General features: G+C 37.9%; 1 protein-coding gene across 12 annotated transcripts in view; it reads left to right on the plus strand.

The window, feature by feature from the left end:
• SATB1 (SATB homeobox 1) overlaps positions 1–20,559 on the plus strand; it is a 156,155-nt gene extending 135,596 nt beyond the window's left edge. For 8 of the 12 annotated variants that reach the window (XM_084858379.1, XM_084858377.1, XM_084858376.1 and 5 more), the window contains 3 exons: positions 10,249–10,452; positions 11,095–11,190; positions 18,468–20,559. In XM_084858379.1, the coding sequence (XP_084714505.1) occupies positions 10,249–10,452; positions 11,095–11,190; positions 18,468–18,941 (774 nt within the window). In that variant the 3' untranslated portion in view covers positions 18,942–20,559. The remainder of the gene's footprint in view (positions 1–10,248; positions 10,453–11,094; positions 11,191–18,467) is intronic. The other 4 variants (XM_084858380.1, XM_084858374.1, XM_084858373.1 and 1 more) reach the window with 3 other exon arrangements.
• The last annotated feature ends 253 nt before the right edge of the window (positions 20,560–20,812 follow it).

The following is a 20,812-nucleotide window of genomic DNA, read 5'->3' on the forward strand; positions in this document are numbered from 1 at the left end:
TTTTAATCAAGAAGATTATAATCTCTGAACCTACAATGAATTCTTGTGTTACCCAGTCAGATTCGTTTTGTCAGAAAAGTAATGTTGAGGCCTCAAGCTTCTTTGTGAACCTATTCTTGGGTCAAGTTTCAAAGTGGTATCAAGGGCGCAATCTTATGCACATTCGGACAGAAAGAAGTCCTACAACTCACAGCATCCCCCAGCCATACTGGCTAGGGAATACTGAGAGTAGTAGGACTTCTTTCTGTCTAAACATGCATAGGATTGCGCCTTAATATGATTTGGCATTGAATCATTTCTTGTATTCCTTAAGCAACAAAATCCCAAGATTGTGGCTACATTATCTGTACATATATAAAATGTGACCTCACCACAGTAATATATAAATCTGTATATAGCCTGTTAACTAAGATGATGTATTTTAATGCTGTAACAGATTGCTTGGGTTTGCTGTTTTTACACCTATGCAAAATGGCCATCTAAATCCCCTAGCACTCTGAACTGGAAATAGTCAGCATGTAGATTTGGATAGTGGAAAACTGGGAGGGAGTGACAGGTAGGAGTGGATCTGTAATCATAGTAGAGGGCCTTTAACTCTACAGAAAAGTAACACTGGTGTTCACCAAAATCACACTAGACAAGGGTTGAATATGTTTATTTTCTACATGTCACCAGGTCTCTCTGGCAGCAGAGGCTCTTCCCCTCATCCATTGGGGGGTGTGGGGAGAGAGAGAGAGACAATAAACTTTCTTCAGCAATAAATTCTGGTTTTCAGGTCTTCTGCCAACAGGATTATCTCAGACTAAAAAGCTTGCTCCTTTCTGAGCTCTGCTCCCTTCAGCAACCAGCTCTGGCCTTCAGGTCCTCTTCCAACTGACAACCAACTGTTCTCCAATTAATTGGACTGATTGACCTTTTCCTCTTTCTTGGCCAGAATTTCTAACCAATCATGTTGTTGTTCCTTGTCAGGGCCCTCACCTTTTGGTCATCTTTTGGTGACCACTAAGTGATTCTGTATGGACATTCTACCAACCAACCAAATTTGTTGACCTGTTGACAAATCCAAATTGTATTTTCCTATCCACCTGGTACCTATATAACCAAAGGCAGCTTCTCCCACTGGTCATTTTCAAACTGTCAAACTTGAAGCCTTCCCCCACCCAACCACCCTTAACAACTGTTACTAAGGTAGCCATAACTGTCTTATGCCCAATAAAAGTAGCAGAGCCAGGTCCTGGCCTACTTGGTTACCTTATCATTTCACTCAGGTTACTCACTGTATCTATACATTACAAAACATAAACAAATAAAAAAGCAACACTTGGAGCATGGTCTCTGAAGAGAATCTCAAGATTTGGGTAGATATATATATGGGAGAAGATGATCTTTCAGGTATTCTGGTCTCACACCATTAAGGGCTTTAATGGTTAAAACCGGCACTTTCAATTGGGCCTGGAAATGGACTAGTGCTGCTGATAAAGTACCACTGTGGTATGATCAAATCACTAGTAATTCCATTAGATTGTAGCCTGCTTTTATGGAGTTCATGAGCGTGGAGGAGTCATCACCTTTGGCTGACTGCTCAGTTTATAAATTTATATTGTTCTTTTTTTTTTTAAAGTGAATCACCAAAATATGTTTTATATATAGAAGATCTCAGATATGAAACACTTACACGATATTCTTTAGTTCTAAGAACTAGAATAAAGTTTAACCACATTAGAGAGAGGAAATGTGGATCAGGAGTACAAAGTTTTAATCTGTCTATACAGATATTAGCCTAAACCAAAGTGGATAAAAATTGGCAATTTAAAAAAAAAAATCAAACTCAGTGTTTTTTTTTAATTAAAAATTGATTGGTTTAAAACTGTTAATTATACTGTCTTTTTTAATGGTTTAAATTAAATCTGTCTTTAATAAAAATGAATATGTTAAAGCCTACACATGTAATCTCTTAAAACTGAATTATCACCATCCATTAAACACGAGTTAAAGTATGGTTTCCTGTATAATACAGCCATGAGGAAAACTAGCTTGACTTCTGAGGCTAAATGTCAGTTTCTTACTGGACCAAGGGACTAGCAAAATCACAGGTAATAGGATACAGGAAATGTGATGTATCTAACCAGGATTATTAACTGAGCCCATTTGGGTGATCTTTGCTTCTGTTCGGTAACTACCAACTACCTAAGCTCTACAGTGCTTTCAGGTCTCAAACTGTGTATATTTGTGAATTTACCAATAAAAAAGCATCACAGCTCATGGGAAAAAGTACTTTGCCAAGAAACTTCTTGCTAGGTTCAGATCACAGAATCATAGAATAGTAAGGTTGGAAGGGGTCTGTAAGACCATCAAGTCCAACCCCAAAGTCCAATCCTATAAAGAAATAAGTATCACTTTATTGAAAGAGGACATACTTACAAATAAGTGTGCATAGGACTGCAACTTTAGCCTTTGAGTAACAGGACAGAAGAGAGAGAATCTGAGGCGGAGGAACTGGGAACTGTCAAATCTAAAACGCTGCTGGAATCATACTGGCTGGCAAGCCAGAAAGGGGGGAGGGGCGCTTTTCCAGTGTTTTGCCATCTTTTTTCTGGTATTTCTTTTTTTCAGATTTTTCCTCCCATTGCTCTCAATGGGAGGGGAAAGCAATAATGCCAGCACCAGGGCTGGTGTACTCCGCCCCCCATCCCATTCCAGGGGAATGTTGGGAAAACATTCTGAGAACATAAAGGTGTACAAATATTAAGATTTTTAAATATGTGAAATACTGCTGCCCAAAGAATAAACCAAGATCATTATTTTTTGTTCATATATCTAAAAATGTATGCTCTTAGTTGAGACTTCCCCAACCTGGTGCCCTTCAGTTGTTCTGGACTGCAGTTTGCATCATTTCCAACCAGCATGGCTAAGAAAACGGCTGTAGCTGCAATTTATTCTTTGTGTCCACTATCTAATATGCAGGGTTTGAAGTGGGGGAAAGTCTTTTCTTTTAAAATACTTTGTATAGTGGGGAGTCATGACAAGAACTCCAAGAACTGTCAGGACATAGGAGCAACCTTTCCAGAGTCATCCAGTCCAGTGGCTTCTCTTGTTGGCTGTTACAGCTTCCTAGTCCAATCTCATCTCCAGGAAAACATCTTTGTGGTAGGAATATTCCCTGGCAGCATGAGGGAAGTCCAAATATAGAGTCCTGGTTAGAGCGAACTATTTTTCCTACTATTTTCCTACAATAGTGGGGGGTGGCATCTACTTCTTCTCTGACCTTGCAAAACATGTTAATTTTCTGCCTAACACTGAAGCTTGTGCATGTATCTACATGATTTATAGTATAATCCTATGCATGTCTACTCAGAAGTAAGCCTCACCGAGTACAGAGGGACTTGCTCCCAGTATTGCAAGCCCTAGTATTTTAGGCTATATAATTTGGAATTTCTGAAAACTCTTTGCATGAAGAAAATGGACACAATATAAAAAATACAGTAAAATTTCCAAGGAGATGTGTTCATATCAATTTTAGTTAGCATGTGTTCTTTCATTCTGTTATAGACAAGCTTCTAGCAGTATAGAGATTGTTTTAAGAACTTTATAAAATTTAAAGGGTTTAATATGTTAGATAAGAAAAAAATCAAGACAAACATTTTTATTACTGGACATGAGGGGGGTAGTTCTGATTAAATTACATGATTATTTGAATGGGATAGAAGACAGAGTGCATCATTTCTTGCCCTCAACTTTAATGCCTTTAATCAAATAATGACCTTCTGGAAATAGTTAATTTTAAGCATTTGGAAAGATCAATACCACTTTGCCACCAAAAAATGGCCCAGATGATGTGAAATTTGATGTATTTAAAGTACCATTTTACCCTTTTAACCTAGTAAATAATTTAAAATGCTTTCAGTAATCTTTTGCCACCATTATGTATCTCATTGTTCAAAGTATTATGACTCCCCCACCCCCACCCAAAGCAACCTTCCTGCAGTATGAAGAGCTTGCAGGGCGAAGCCCAAGGTACTGCACAGTATTGACTTTAACTTTCCTGAAATACATGGTTTCTTTCCATATATACTATGTAGTCATCCAGAGGATATGCAAAGAGACTCACATTTGTTGTTATTTTTAGGGAAATTGCTGTATTTGGATTTTAACTTTCCCTATTTTAGCCTCATTCCATTAAAGGTGAAGAATTGGGTGGCTTAGCTTGTTTTAGAAGTCCGTTTTATCCAGTTTGTAGAACACTGGTATGAAATTATGTTTGAGTGCCTTCAGCTTTGTAAATGGGAAAAATTACCCTCTATTAGCATGTTTGTGGGGAGATTAAAAACTGTCTTCATTAGCATAAGGAACACTTACTGATTCTTTATAAAACTAGAAAATTATTTGCTGAATGATAAATTGCTAGCTTTACAGTTAGTTGTTGTTGACAATGAGCTCATTCAAAATGCGTACTGCAGTTTAGTCTACAACAAGACTGAATTCCTTTTTTACTCAGAACTACTGTTTAATGGATTATGTACTTAAACCCCGTTCATACTGCATATGAAATGTAATTCATGCTTTTCACTAAAACGTTTGTATCAAATATCCTTCTTATTTAGACTGATTTCTTTTAATACTGTATATTTTTATGATACTCTATACCCCAGAGATTGCAACAGAATACTCCTGCATATAATTTTGGAAAGGAAAAAAGCCCTTCAAAATGCTAAATGAATTAGTCTTTCGATCCTACAATTGGTTGTGTTTTTTTAAAGTTAAGTGGTTAAAATAGAGGGCTTTTCTGCTTTTTAACTAAGTTTTTAGGCATGTACATTGAAATCAGTTCCACTTTTAAAAGGTATTTCCTGGTGACTAGTTTCACCTGAATGTGGATAGAAATATAGATTCAAATGTATGTCAGATCTACAGCCGTGGTCCTGGCCCAACATGCAGATCTCCTTTGCTAGATCAGGCCAAATGGTAGCTTTGCCCTTGACTTTAGAATAGATTACACTCAAAAAAATCTTTCCTTTTAACGTAGCCACGGAGAATTACTTTGCAAAACAAACCCTTAAAAAAACCTTTCTTCATTTTTATTAGACTTGTACCATGAATTCTTACTCATTTGACAAAACACATTTTCCAAAAAAAAGTAGAAATTGGGAAACCAAGGAGTTGGTACTCAAATAATTTATGCAACCCATTTGGAGTCTGAAGTACTATACTGTAAAATATTACAAAAAAGAAATAGAGTTGCTTTTTTAAAAAATGATCATACAGCTGAATTACAATATTTTAAGCACTGGGTTTTTATATCCAGTGAATATTTTAGCAGTTGCTTTTTTCTCACTTTTAAAAAATGTCCTATGTCTCTTTAATAAAATTCCTGAGCCCCAAAAACTGACTTAATTGTGCCTCTCTTTCACCGTTTTCTTGCTTACTGTAGCAAGACTCTTGCATATGTCACTCAGCTACTATAAAGTGCATAGCAGTATTTCCTTTGTGGCAGATGGATTTAAAACTTGACTTCTCAATAAATGTAGGTTTACAATACATAACTTTACAAGATTTGTGTTGTATATAACAGGTTTGAACATATTATCTCAGAATTCATCTGCATGGCATTTTCAGCTTATCCCAGGGCCCATGCCAGTATCTTAAGTAATAGGGAGAGAGTGTGGTGATTGAGAGCAGCTAAAGGCGTGATTCTGAATAGAAACAAAGGCTTTAGAACAGAAGGTGTCAAATTAAACTTTGTCAGTTTGAAAAGTAGTAACATCCTGAAAGTTCATCTACATATTTACATGTGTCTAATGTTTATATTTTGCCTTTGCCTTGTTCCTTCTTTATATGCAGTGCAATGCTGCTTGGCAAAATTGCTGCACAGAAATGCAGGATGTTCCTATCAGTTATTTTAAGTTGTACTTTTTTCCAAGAATGTACAAGGCCTAAGGATGGACTTCCATATGTGTTATAGTACAACAGTGTGGTGCATTTGTAATCCATTTTCATAGAGAGATTTTTTTTTTCTTATTCTTATTATTTTAATGGTGTAAACCTTGATGCGGGAAAGACCTGTTTCAACTTTTATTCTTGGTTAGGCTAGTTCAAATATTGATGCATTAATTTGCAATATATGTTCCGTCCTATAATCCATGGAGTTCAGCCCTGATTTATCCAGAAAAAAATATATGTGACAAAGCAATATTTAAAGCAGACCCAATTTTTCAGAATGATAAAAATTATGGGCAGTAACCAGCTGGACACTATCACTATCACTAATGTAAGGGTCCTTTAGCGCAACACCAATAATGTTAGCTGGCACAACAAGTTTTCCAGGGAATCACATCGCTCCAGCTAACCCTTATTGGTGTTGCATTTGAGGTGCCTTACTCTAGCACAATGTAATTTACATTAGTGCTAGTGTCTAATTGGATACTGCCCTATATCTCTTACATTTTCATTTTTGTTGTATGCTGAGTTTGAACTAATCAGCTGTTTTATTCAGCAAGTTATTAAATGAAATACGGAAATTATTGCTTGGCACGAGATTCCCCTCTGGAGTTTTCCAGGTAGGGATATGGTTAGGGTGGGTTTTCTCTGAACATATTGAAATATGCTAGATAAATATGGGCTTGGGCTTGTTGAAATATTTTAATTGATTATAATTAAATGGTCATTTTGATGTTAATATGAAAATGTTCCATGTTGCCAAATATTGTTGGTAGCATTTCAAAACATTTAAATGCTATTTTAAAATACAAATAAAAGAGGGGATAGATAACTTTTAATTAAAATAATACATGAGACAAGAAGGGTTTTTTTTAAAGTTCAGTTTCAAATTTTGTCAAAAACGATCTAATTTTAATCTTTCAAAATTACTGGACTACACTTGAAAACCTAACAGAGTTGTATTTAGACTTGCAATTCATCACATTATTTTTGGGGTGAGGAATTAGAAGTATTATTTTCAGGGCAAAGGTTAATAGCAAACTACTGGAAATGTTTTATTAGTCATGGGTAATTAATAAAGATATGTCTGCACTCAGAACACAGAAGTGACAACAAGAGCAAAATACTTGCTAAATGAGTCAAGGCTTGTTTTTCTTTCCGGAATTACTTGCTAAACCCAATCTAACCATGATTGTAAAGGAATTATTTTTTTATAACTGTAAAGAACAAATAGTAGTTTCTTTTTTAAAAAATAACATATGTGTTCCACCTATTTGTTTTTTAAAATATATCTTAGTTCTAAAGTGCTATTAAGATTTTAGAGCACAAAATTAGGGGAGGGAGAAATTACTTGTTAAAAACTTTCATTACCAATCAGGTCATTCTTCCCTTCATAAATATACTCTCAATACCATGGACACGATCCAGTTGAAACGCAACAGGCACAGTGCTTGCGTGTAATGGGTCCCTCTATACTCTATTGAGTATAAACTCAATAGATGTTCATATATGCAGGCAGTATAGCAAATCTCTTATATCCTTTTTATCCAACCTTCCCTCCCATGAGTTTTGTAAGTTATTGGTGCTCTGGCACACAAGTAACTTACATGGTGCAGAGACAGAAATTTGGATGGAAATATGAGAAATATGCAAGGAGTAACTCTTTAGATTCTAGCCAATATGTAGCTAAGTAGCTCTTTATACAATAAGACTGGATACTTTTAAAGGTAGGCAATGAGAATACTTGGCCATCTGTCTTCTACCTTTGTTGAAATAAAAATATCATTTAAAATAGCTCAGGGAAATATATTATGCTATGTGTTAAATTCTCACCATCCATTATTTCAGAACATTAAGCCATGTTCTGTCTGGCAGGTAAGCTTTTCCCACATCAGAACTCCCTGCTCTTATAGAAGTAGCACACCAAGTATAACAGTCCTAGCCTAGTTTTCACCCTGATGTGCTAAGTTTCAATGTGCAGAGACAAGAGTATTCATACCTACAGGTAACCAGTAGTGGAATCTGAAAAGACAGTATATGTCAGAAAAAAGGGTTTTTGCTACTGACCTGGACCCACATCTGACTCACTCCAGCTCTCACCGGACAACACACATTTTTAAAAATCAAACGGTAACAACCATACATTATGTTGTTCATGGGTTGAAGAGCAATCCTCCTCCACTCTTTTTTGATCATCCTTTTTAGACTACAAAATCTTTAGTTTTAGAGATTTTGATGTATAAGTTGCAGAAAATGATTGTTCTTAAGTGGTCAATCCCATTAATTTCAGTAGGAAAATATGTAGACGTTCCACTGGATTGTGTGAAATCCATAACTCTCTTTCTGAAGAAACAGGACAATGGTTTGATGAGAATATTCATCTGAATCACTATTAATTAGAATGTTTTAAAGTTATGACTTTGTTGTTGCCGAATCAGTAATAGTTCAGCCCTCTCTGGAGAAAGCAGATTTGGTGACAGACCTGCATTGTTCACACACAGATTAAAACATTGTAATGCACTCTACACGGGGCTGATTTGAAGACAGTTTGAAAACTTCGACTGGTACAAAATTCAGCTGATAGAAAAGTAGTAGGGGCTAGATGGTACACTCATATTACACCTGTCTTTCATCAGTTGCACTGACTGCATATTTGTTCCCAGGCGAAGTTGAAAGTGCTGGTATTAAGCTTTAAGCCCTTAACAGTTCGAGACCAAGTTATTTAAAGGACCACCTACACCCTTATGAAAGATTGGCTATTTATTTACTTATTTATTTATGGGAAAATGTATATCTCTCCCTTATGGTGGTTAGGGATTACTAGAGACAGGGCCTTTTCAGTAACGACCCCACACCTTTTGGCTCCGTCTCTTGTGGCTCACAAGACCTGAAAACAGATCCTGAAAACTTTTTAATCTTGCCAATCCTGCCACTGATTTTGTTGCTGGCTTGTTATATTTTAATATGGTGTCATTTTATAGATTGCTTTCATATGTATGATACTGTAATGTTTTAATCTTAATTTCTTCTTCTGAAAACTGCCTTTGGGAGCTTGGCCCTAAAAGGCAGAATAAAAATAACTAAATTACAATAATTTAAAAATAATAATTCCATCTTCCCAATCTTTAAATAAATGATAAGGATTCTATAGCTAAAGCATTAAAAGTTCAGTCTAAAAGGGAATGGTCAATTGTGTATTTTTTATTATTAGCATTGTTGCTGCTGCTGCTGCTGCTATTGTTTCTTCCCATAGTCAGAACAAATCTAAACTCCAGTTTCCTTTGTCCTATTTCTTTAAAACCAATACCAAAAAAAAAAAAAAAATCAAATAATGCTACATATATTTAAGATGGCATGTAGGCAATTGCTAAACCGTTAAGGGGGAAAAAAATCTGTGCATCTATTTTAGAAGCAAATTAGCATTTGCTACAGTTCTCCTGGGACAATCTTTTGGCATACTTTCAAGCCTGTTTTTCCCTAGAACAAGCCTGGGTTAGAGCAGGTGCTTTTATAGATAGCTTGCATGTGCTCTGATATGAAGATGGTGAACAGTGTGTTCTTGTTCATATCATACATAAAATCATCAGTTTGATTTTTCAGTTCTCTTTCACAACTAGACCTTGAATTGGGTAAAGATTTCTCAACAGGTTTGGGTTTGTGTGCAGAGTCACCTGAGCACATAGTAAGAAAGCTCAATTATGTATATTCAAAGGATTGCTCCCTTTCAAAATGGCATTAGAGAACTTCTGTATCATGATTTATGCGAGCTAGCTTTATCGTCAAGATAGATATAAGAAGTGCTCCCTTATTATAAATAAGAAAAATAGGAGTAGGATGCTTTAAAAAAAAGTGAAAATAACACCTCATATATACAAGCCACCAAAATGTTCTTTTTCTGCCCTCAGATGGATACGGGCTTACATAAAAGAAAATCATCAGCAGACACACAATAGCAGAGTGTGATAAAAGAGAATGCTCCCCTGTATATTTGAAATATGTGGTACACTGCTGCTGCTTTGCTCATTTACTATATTTTAAAATATATATATAACAGCTATACAAGCTAGGATATTATTCCAAAGTTGGCATTCTCTTGCTAGGTTGGTAAAACAGCATGACAGTGTCTTGGCGTACTGATTTATTTTTAGAATAATTCCTTAGATTGTTAAAAAGGCAGCGGGGGGGAAGTTAAGATGTAAGCCCCAAAGATGTAAGCTGTGCCCTCATTTTATCCCATTTGCCTCCAAGGAAAGTATTTGAGGGGACATACTTTCTTGTTAATGTTGTCTGATATTCTGATGATATTCTCTTAAGGGATGGCTTTGTGAACTTTTGCGTTGGAAAGAAGATCCCTCACCTGAGAATAGAACCTTGTGGGAGAATCTGTCAATGATCCGGAGGTTCCTCAGTCTTCCTCAGCCTGAACGAGATGCCATTTACGAACAAGAAAGCAATGCAGTTCATCACCATGGCGACAGGCCTTCCCACATTATCCATGTTCCAGCAGAGCAGATTCAGGTTGGTTTACCTTGACCTTTTCAGTATAGCGGCAAAAAAAAAAATCCACTTTAACCTGCAGAAGAAATTGTTCCTTCTATTTCTGCTATGTTAAAGAGAAATGTCTTAGTATGAAAAAGAATATTTCTTTTTCATCATTCACCTTTAGTTGAATATGTGACTTTCTGTGCAGTACAGAGGCATGTATACAGTATACACCATAATTAATTTTAAAGTTTCTCTATCAGCATCTCCTCTGCACTGGGCCACCAAAATGATTTTAAAACTTAAAAAAAAGTTGGATGCATGCAAGAGTATCTAAAGGTGGATACTCACAAAGTAATATACATGTGCTGAAGACATTTTTCTTCTCAGCACCTCTTGCACCAGCAGCTGGGGTGGGGTGGGGACTCCTGATAGTGATGCTTTAAAAAATAAGAGGTGTACATGTGTACCTCTCACTTATGGCCATAAATGTATAAATGTGCAGGGCTTAGCTATTTTAGGTACCATCATTTTGAAATTAAAGTCCAGTCAGGGGCCTGTAAGAACAGTTCATTGAAGTGGAAATAGTGGAAGTAATTCGAGCCACAAATTTGTCATCCCGCTTGCCCCCAAGTTTGAAAGTTGGGATGAGTCAATGTTTGTTTGTTTTTCCTTTAGAGCCCCTCTCCCACCACCCTTGGGAAAGGAGAGCATAGAGGCGCTTTCTTACCTGGCCTGCTGACCACTGGACCTTGGCTGGGTGCTGCTCCCCAGGTGAGCTGGCACAAGTTTAATGTGTCAGGGAGAGACATGGAGGGGTTTCAGGACTTGATCCAACTGTTTCCTTCCATATAAATACAGAACAGGGACTACTGCCTCTCTGGGAATGGATGAGGCTTAATTTTATTGTAAGCCGCCCTGATCATGTATTTGAAGGGTAGGCTATAAATCTTAAAAAAAAAAAAATGTGGCTTTTAAACTCTATTTTATTGAAGACCTGGGGTCAGCTATTTTCCTCCTATAACAACAGATAGTCCCCTAACTACACTCGGATTCTGAATCATTCATATTATTATTAGAGAACTATTTACAGTGCTAGAAAGAACTATTTACAAAGCCAAAATAATAGGTTTTCAGCTGCCCAAAAACAGCACAACTGTGTATGAAAGATAAAACAATTTGAGCAATAGGATATTGGCTGTTTGACGTTGTGAACGCTGAAGAATGTAGTGTTTGATTAGTTAAAGAAGGTAGAAAGAAAGGTCTATGCTAAGCAATTCTACAATGCATGCTTGAAAATTGCAAGTTTTATAGGGATAAAAGGGAAAGTGTATGCAGCCACAAACATTCTAATGTTTTGCCACATTCTCAGGTTGGCTTGCACTGCTAGAAACTGTTTTGTTTATCTTGTTGGTAATGCTCATAGCTGCAGTCCTGAGCGTATTTAGTAAGAAATCAGTAGAGCTTAGTCTGAGTAAACATAGTTAGGGTTGGGCTGCATGTGAGCAGTTGCACTTTCAAAAGCTAACAAAGCAGCTGATATGCAAGACTCTGTCTACGTATGTGCAGTGTTACCTGTGGGATGTTCCCAGCTTTTGTGGCTGTGTAAGAGAAATGCATGGCATTTTTTTTTAAGAGTGCATGTGTACACAGAGGATGTGACCTTGTAAAGCAGGGTGGACAATTTCTGACCCTCCATATGTTGTGACCTACAAGTCCCATCATCACTCACTATTGGCTAAGATGCCTATGCCTGATGGGAGTTGTAGTCCAGAATATATGAAGGGTCACAAATTGCCCACCCCTGTTGTAAAGGTTTACACCTATATTCTGTGCACAGAGCCAGGGGTTACTTTGCCTGATACTAAATGCAGATTTGAATTATAGTAGGGTTAAATTCAAATCAATACTTTTTCCCCATTTTCAGGATATATAAATGTCACCCTTCCTCCAAGGAGTTCAGGGTGGCTACATAGCTCTATTCACTTTTTTCATCCTCACTTTTTTCATCCTCACAACAACTGTGTGAAATAGGTTAGACTGGGAATGTGTGACTGGTCCAAGGTCATCCAGTGGGCCTCGTGACTGAGTGGAACTTTGAACCCGGGTCTCCCTGGTCCTACTGCAGTGCTCAAACCACTACACCACAACTGGCTCATTTGCAGCTGTAAAAACTAATATACTACCATAATATATACCATATAACATAGCTATACCAACATGACAAGCTCCACGTTTTGAAAGTGGTATCTGTTTCCTAGAAGATAACCTAGAAATAAGACAGTAAGTGATTGACATTAAAATCAAGTTAATCTGATCTTGTAATAACCATTAGCCAGTGAGAAGAAATATTGTTGTCCTTTTACTTTTATCATCGTAACTGGTCCCCCATTCCATTGTCTGCCTTCTTCCCCCTGTCATGAAATATTCTGGAGATTACTAGTTGCAACCCTGATTTTTCACCTTCATTCAAGGTTGGCAGTCAATAAAACATTTCTCATTTATGATTTAATGCAGGATAAACCTGCCAACTTTGTATGATATATTACTGAAACCTGACTGGTTGAAGTGTCTGGGCCAGATTGCCAAATACTCAGAGAGGAAATGTGCAGTAGCAGTGGCAGTTGCATGACATGTTTTTTTTTTAATAATAATTTGCCGAACACATGTGGCAAGAAGTATAGATTTGATGTTTTGTTACTGCCTTAAAAACTGGTGCTCCAGTTACTGAGACATGCTATAAGGGTGGACCATGTTAAACATCACAATATTTTTTTTGCTTCCAAATCTTTTTAAATTCTTACTAATCATTTGCCTTGTGAAGGCGATCCATGCAGTTAAAGGGGCAGTTGGGTGTGCTGCTGCCCCTGACAACATGCAGATTCTCCTGCCCCCAGCATCTATGCATTAGAAGTGGACAACTGCAGGGGAAAAGTCTGTGCTCGTAAATCTCTGCTTCTGTAGGTTTACCCAGCAGCTGGAACCCTGTTAGATGCTGCCCCTTTAATCGTGTGGACCCCCTTCACACATATAATGCGTGAAGGGAACTTGTTTTAGGGCAAATTCAAGTGTTAGATTTGGACTCGACATTAAGATATACATACAAAGACATGGAAACTGCTTATCTCCCCTAATTGTACCGAAGAATGCTGGTACAGAATGACGTCTTCATGCACAAAAACATGCTCTAATGCAATATCTAACTGGCTCTACAGCCAATCCTACACACATTTTACTGTGAAGTAAGTGCTACTGATTTTTCAGTGGAACTTGTTTCTAAATGTATGTTTAGGATTGCAGCCTTGTTGTATTTAATCCTGACTTCATTGAGCTTTTGGAATTTTTAAAATAATAAAAACTATTATTGTTGTTGTTGTTGTTGTTGTTGTGTCTTTATCACCCAATAGGCAAAGCTGTCTGTGAGGTTTACAAAAGTTTAACATTTTAAAAACACAATATAAAACATAATATAAAAACCATTTACATACAAAAACAATTAAAACCATCAAAAATAAAACCTCATTAGATTTTTAGAAAGCTTAGACATTTATTTCTCATAATAACTCCTTAAAATTCTGAATCTTTTCACTTTGTCCTTAGTAACAGCTAAATACTTCTTCAAAACACTGTTGAGGATAGGTAAGTACAAGTGGAACCTGCAACAAAGTGTTGCAGTGTGAAATACTCCTGTTCAGTGTTCCAGACAGCTGTGCTATCTTCCAGGATACTTCATTCCATTTTTCCCTCCCTCTTCTTTTTTGCCTTCTTACGGTTGTTGTTTGTCTAAGGATTTGTTTGTACTACTGTAAAACACAGGGTTGTCCCAAGCATGATGGTATTTCCTCTTGTTTGTGGGTGGTGTCATTTTGGCTACAAAAAGAGCAGCACTTGGAGTATTGAATTCAGTATTAGTATATGATACTATTTGTTGTTCAGTCGTTAAGTCGTGTCCAACTCTTCGTGACTCCATGGACCATAGACTCTTCGTGACTCCAGGCCTTCCTGTCCTCCGCTCTCTCCCAGAGTGTGCTCAAATTCATATTCATTGCATCGGTGATGCTATCTAGTCATCTCATCCTCTGTCGTCCCCTTCTCCTTTTGCCTTCAGTCTTTCCCAGCATCAGGGTCTTTTCCAGGGACTTTTCTCTTCGCATTAGGTGGCCAAAATATTTGAGCTTCAGCTTCAGTATCTGTCCTTCCAATGAGCAGTCAGGGTTGATTTCCTTTAGGATGGACTGATTTGACCTCCTTGCAGTCCAGGGGATTCGTAAGACTCTTCTCCAGCACCACAGTTCCAAAGCATCAATTCTTCGGCGCTCAGCCTTCCTTATAGACCAGCTCTCACAGCCGTACGTTGCTACTGGGAAAACCATAGCTTTGATTATACAAATCTTTGTCGGCAAGGTGATATCTCTGCTTCTTACTTTGCTGTCTAGGTTTGCCGTAGCTTTCCTCCCAAGGAGCAAGCGTCTTTTAATTTCATGGCTACAGTCACCGTCTGCGATTATCTTGGAGCCCAAGAAAATAAAATCTGTCACTGCTTCCATTTCTTCCCCTTCTATATGCCAGGAAGTGATGGGGCCAGATGCCATGATCTTAGTTTTGTTAATGTTGAGTTTCAAACCAGCTTTTGCACTCTCCACTTTCACTCTCAACAAGAGGCTCTTGAGATCCTCTTCGCTTTCTGCCATTAGGGTGGTATCATCTGCGTATCTGAGGTTGTTGATAATTCTCCCGGCAATCTTAATTCCGACCTGTGATTCATCCAACCCGGCGTTTCTCATGATGTACTCTGCATATAAGTTAAATAAGCAGGGCGACAATATGCAGCCTTGTCGTACTCCTTTCCCAATTTTGAACCAATCGGTTATTCCATGTCTGGTTCTTACTGTTGCTTCTTGACCCTCGTACAGGTTTCTCAGGAGACAGGTAAGGTGGTCTGCTACCCCCATCTCTTTCAGAATTTGCCACAGTTTGTTGTGATCCACACAATCAAAGGCTTTAGAGTAGTCAATGAAGCAGAAATAGATGTTTTTCTGGAATTCTCTTGCTTTCTCCATGATGCAGCGAATGTTGGCGATTGGATCTCTAGTTCCTCTGCCTCTTCGGAACCCAGCTTGTACTTCCGGTAGTTCTCGGTTCATATACTGCTGAAGCCTAGCTTGTAGGATTTTGAGCATCACCTTGCTGGCATGTGAAATGAGCGCAATTGTACAGTAGTTTGAACACTCTTTGGCATTGCCCTTCTTTGGAATTGGAATGTAAACTGACTGGAATACTGTCATCTCCACTAGCTTTGTTGTTAGTAATGCTTCCTAAGGCCCACTTGACTTCACTCTCTAGGATGTCCGGCTCAAGTTCAGTGACCGCACTATCATGGCTATCAGGGACATTAAGATCTTTCCTGTATAGTTTTTCTGTGTATTCTTTCCACTTCTTCTTCATCACATCTGCTTCTGTTAGGTCCCTGCATTCTTTGTCATGCCCGTCTTTGCACAAAACGTTCCCTTGAGATCTCCGATTTTCTTGAAAAGATCTCTAGTCTTTCCCATCCTATGGTTTTCCTCCATTTCTTTCCACTGTTCATTTAAGAAGGCCTTCTTGTCTCTCCTTGCTATTCTCTGGAACTCTGCATTCAGTTGGATATATCTTCCCCTTTCTCCCTTGCTTTTCACTTCCCTTCTTTCCTCAGCTACTTGTAAAGCCTCCTCAGACAGCCACTTGGCTTTCTTGCATTTCTTTTTCTTTGGGATGGATGTAGTTGCTGCCTTCTGAACAATGTTACAGACCTCCGTCCATAGTTCCTCAGGCACCCTATCAGGTCTAAACCCTTAAATCTATTCCTCACCTCCACTGTGTATTCATAAGGGATATGATTTAGGTCATACCGGAATGGTTGTGGTTTTCCCTACGTTCTTCAATTGAAGCCGAAATGTTGCAAGAAGCAGCTCATGATCTGAGCCATAGTCAGCTCCAGATCTTGTTTTTACTGATTGTATGGAGCTTCTCCATCTGTGGCTGCAAAGTACATAATCCATCTGATTTCGATATTGACCATCTGGTGATGTCCATGTGTAGAGTCACCTCTTGTGCTGTTGGAAAAGAGTGTTTGCTGATCAGCATGTTCTCTTGGCAAAACTCTATTAGCCTTTGTCCTGCTTCATTTTGTACACTAAGGCCATGCTTGCCTGTTATCCCGGTGATTTCTTGACTTCCTACTTTAGCATTCCAATCCTCTATGATGAAGAGGACATCTTTTTTGGTGTTAGTTCTAGAAGGTGTTGTAGGTCTTCATAGAACCGATCAACTTCAGCTTCTTCAGCATCAGTGGTTGGGGCATAGACTTGAATTATTGTGATGTTGAATGGTTTGCCTTAGAGAACTGATAGTACTGAGATCATTCTATCATTTTTGAGATTGTACCCCAGTACTGCTTTTCCCACCCTTTTGTTGACTATGAGTGCTACTCCATTTCTTCTAAGGGATTCTTGCCCACAGTAGTAGATATGATGGTCACCTGAATTAAATTCGCCCATGCTTGTCCATTTTAGTTTGCTGATTCCCAAGATGTCGATGTTCAGTCTTACCACCTCCAACTTGCCTTGATTCATTGACCTTACATTCCAGGTTCCTAAACAATATTGTTCTTTACAGCATCGGACTTTCTTTTCACCACCAGACACGTCCACAGCTGAGTGTCCTTTCGGCTTTGGCCCAGCCGCTTCACTCTTTCTGGCGCTACTTGGAAATTCCCTCTGCTCTTCCCCAGTAGTATATTGGACACCTTCTGACCTGAGGGGCTCATCTTCAGGCGTCATCTCTTTTAGCCTTGTGATACGTTCCATGGGGTTTTCTTGGCAAGAATACTGGAGTGGGTTGCCATTTCCTTCTCCAGCGGACCACATTTTGTCAGACCTCTCCACCATGACCTGTCCGTCTTGGGTGGCCCTGCATGGCATAGCTTATGGCTTCACTGAGTTACGCAAGCCCCTTCTCCACAACAAGGCAGTGATCCATGAAGGGGATATGACACTGTATATGCAGTTTATTACTGGAGAAAGTGGAAACCAAAGAGATTTGATCATGAGCGCATGTGGCTTTCCCTCCTCCTATTCTGTGATTATCTGTTTAAGGATAATCCTTTTCAGAATACTTAGCATTTCGTTATATCAGATTCCTTCCTTGCAAACCTTCTCTTTCATGCACCCCCCAAAGTATGTTGTTTCACTTTTTAAATTCAGATTTATCTGGTATACCCAGTAGCAACTCACTTAATATATAATGCATAATGGCCATGGTTAAGAGATTGGTAATGACTCATGTTGCTTCTTGCTATCTCTTTGTCCCATCTCCTGCAAGGATTGCCCCTCTTTCCCTTTTCAGCGCTAACACTTCCCAAGTTCATACATTCAGTGGCAATGAATAACATGGTAGAGAAATGGCATGAAATCCTCCTCTCCACCACAGAACCTCCAGAGTGAGATGGGCCTGCTGTGTGAGTGCCAAATCAAGCAGAGGCCCCATTTACATCCCCCATTTTGAGAGGAAAGAATCACACAAACTAGGCCTTCACACAATTGGGCACTCACAAGTAAGGTCTGATTTGAGCTGGAAGAGGAAGTGGCTTATGCCAGTCCTCTTCCAAACTCTTTCAGGTCACACACATCCAACTTAATAGATTAACTGGGTCTATGGTGGTAATTACCTGGTTTTCCCACAAGGGAAAAGTGCCAAAAGTAGGTTGCATTACATGTATGCTAATCTTAAATTAGCCATGGTTAACAGCGAACCATGGTTGGAACTTGAATGGGTACACTTGTAATGCTAATTATAGTCAAAGACAAGAAAGAGAAAATCTGCACATGACAGGGGAGGAAATCTGCACAATGACAGTTAGGGTGAGTGTGCAAGCCCATGGAGATCAGGTAGTGTTACATCTGCACTGGGACAGTGCAGGTCATTGCAGCTATTTTGAATGGTTTTGATGAAAGCAATATTTCTCAGTTTTTATGCACAACAAAAAGCTCACTGTTAATTTCCTTGTCTGGCAGCAGCAACAGCAGCAGCAGCAGCAGCAGCAGCCACCGCCGCCAGGTCCTAGGTTACCCCCAAGGCAGCCAACAGTAGCATCACCAGCTGAATCGGAGGATGAAAATCGTCAGAAGACCCGTCCACGAACAAAAATTTCTGTGGAAGCCCTGGGCATTCTCCAGAGTTTTATACAAGATGTGGGCCTATATCCAGATGAAGAAGCAATCCAGACTCTGTCAGCTCAACTTGACCTACCCAAGTATACCATTATCAAGTTCTTTCAGAACCAGCGATACTATGTCAAGCACCACGGAAAGCTGAAAGACAACTCAGGCTTGGAAGTGGATGTTGCAGAATATAAGGAGGAAGAGTTGCTTAAAGATTTGGAAGAGGGTGTCCAAGACAAAAGTACGAACACACTTTTTTCAGTTAAATTAGAAGAAGAGTTATCAGTAGAAGGAAACACTGACATTAATACCGAATTGAAAGACTGATCGAAAAAGTATTTATTCAACAGTGTCACTGCTATTTACTAATGAAATGAAAATTCCATCCTGTGTTCTGTCAGCAACCTCGTTATTCATTGTTTGGCCAATGAATCTTCCAAAACTTGCACAAAAGTTGAGAAAATTAAAGGATTATACAGACTGCACTAGATATTTTACAAACTGCTTCAGAGCTACAGATGAAGCACTGAAGATTGTTTCATATTAATTTGTGTTCACTGGGTACACCAAGATGTATCCAATAAGCATGATATCTGTGGGTTGTTTTTTAATTATTATTATTATTATTATAGAGCTTTCAGATAAGCGTTACTTTTGTGATTTATTGTTTTTGCTTTTGTTTCTTTTCCCAGTTATTACTGTTAACACTCCACACTTGATATTTGAAAGCTCGTGTTTATTTAAATAAAAGGAAAAAAAAGAGTTTGTTACTCTTGCTCTATTGTATGTTACAAAAGAACTATAGACTGTGGGATGCAGTTTAAAGTTAACATATGCCAACAAATGCCTTGTATTATATGGCACTGCCGTAACTCAGATTTGTTTTCTTTTTGCAAATAAGAGGTCACTGTATCTTTTTCATTCTCATTATCCTTGTTACATGATTTTTTGAAAACAAAATGTGAAACACGGTTTATCCCCATTATTTATTTATAAATCCTACAGCATCGTGTTGTAATTAATTTTTAGAAGTTTCCGTTAAATGTAATATTGCTTCTCTTGTTATCATACTGAATTTTTTTTCTATTTATAAATGTATTTTGATGGGCAGTAAAACAAAGTGTCTTAAAAGTTTTAAATAGAGAAAATGTGCTTTACACAGTTGCCTATAAAAAGTGCTCTATGTTATCCAAGCAATTCATACTATAAGCTTCACTCTTATTGTTGTATGCAATTTTTACTATCATGCAAATAAGCTTAGGTAAATAAAACTAATAGATCACCTTAGAAACTTATGCAATTAATGTGAAAATAATTGATGTTTGCAATGTGTCTTCCTTTGGTTTACAATCAATTTTAAAGCTACAGCTGTATAAATTTTCTGTATAAAGGTGTATTTCTTTTTTATGAGTTTATTGCTATGAAAACACCAGTTATTTTGTTACAGCTGGCTGTTTTTATAAGTGTATCACAATTTTCTTTATGCAGAAATGTTCTGACTAGGAGTGGTTATTGACTGTAACTACACAATTAAAATTGTTTGTATGGTATGATATGACAGGGTTTGTCTGCTTTTATGTGTATGTTGGAGAAATAGCACCTTAAACATATGTTGTACCTTTTATTCTCCACCTGAAGGGAGGATTCTTTAATCAATCTCCTTAGTAGCACTCACTTTTTAAAAAATTAAATGACCCCAAACAATGAACTTGACAAATAGATACTTCTGAAAGGAATCTAGTTTTACTGTGAAAATCATAACCTGTCTCGTCTTGGTTTTAAAAGTTGCCTGCCCAACAGAGATAGCAGGATATTATTGAGTCAAAAGGCTATCAGGCAAAAACATATTTACAGTTCCTGGCAGTAATGCACTTATAATGGATGCAGCTGGTTTTGTTTTACAGTATTTGAATTTATGATAACACTGTTCCTTATACTAATGTATACACACTTAAAAAACAAAAAAACACCATTAATAGTCACAAAGTAAATAGGAAATACATATACAGTCCCTTACGAGGCAAGATTATTTTTAATGAACATTAATAAGGATGTTGATAAAGAAGCAATAATTATAGGGTTTTGATTTCATATGGACTACATGTCAAGGCTTGTAATAGCTGAATTGAGGGAGGCAAAAGAGAATGCTAAAGAATATTAGTATGTTTCTGAAAACAAAAGCTTGTTAAGGAGCTGGT

Source organism: Heloderma suspectum, chromosome 5, assembly GCF_057233095.1.
Source record: "Heloderma suspectum isolate Gila_16-S chromosome 5, 16-S_ref, whole genome shotgun sequence".
Classification (NCBI taxonomy): Eukaryota; Metazoa; Chordata; class Lepidosauria; order Squamata; family Helodermatidae; genus Heloderma; species Heloderma suspectum.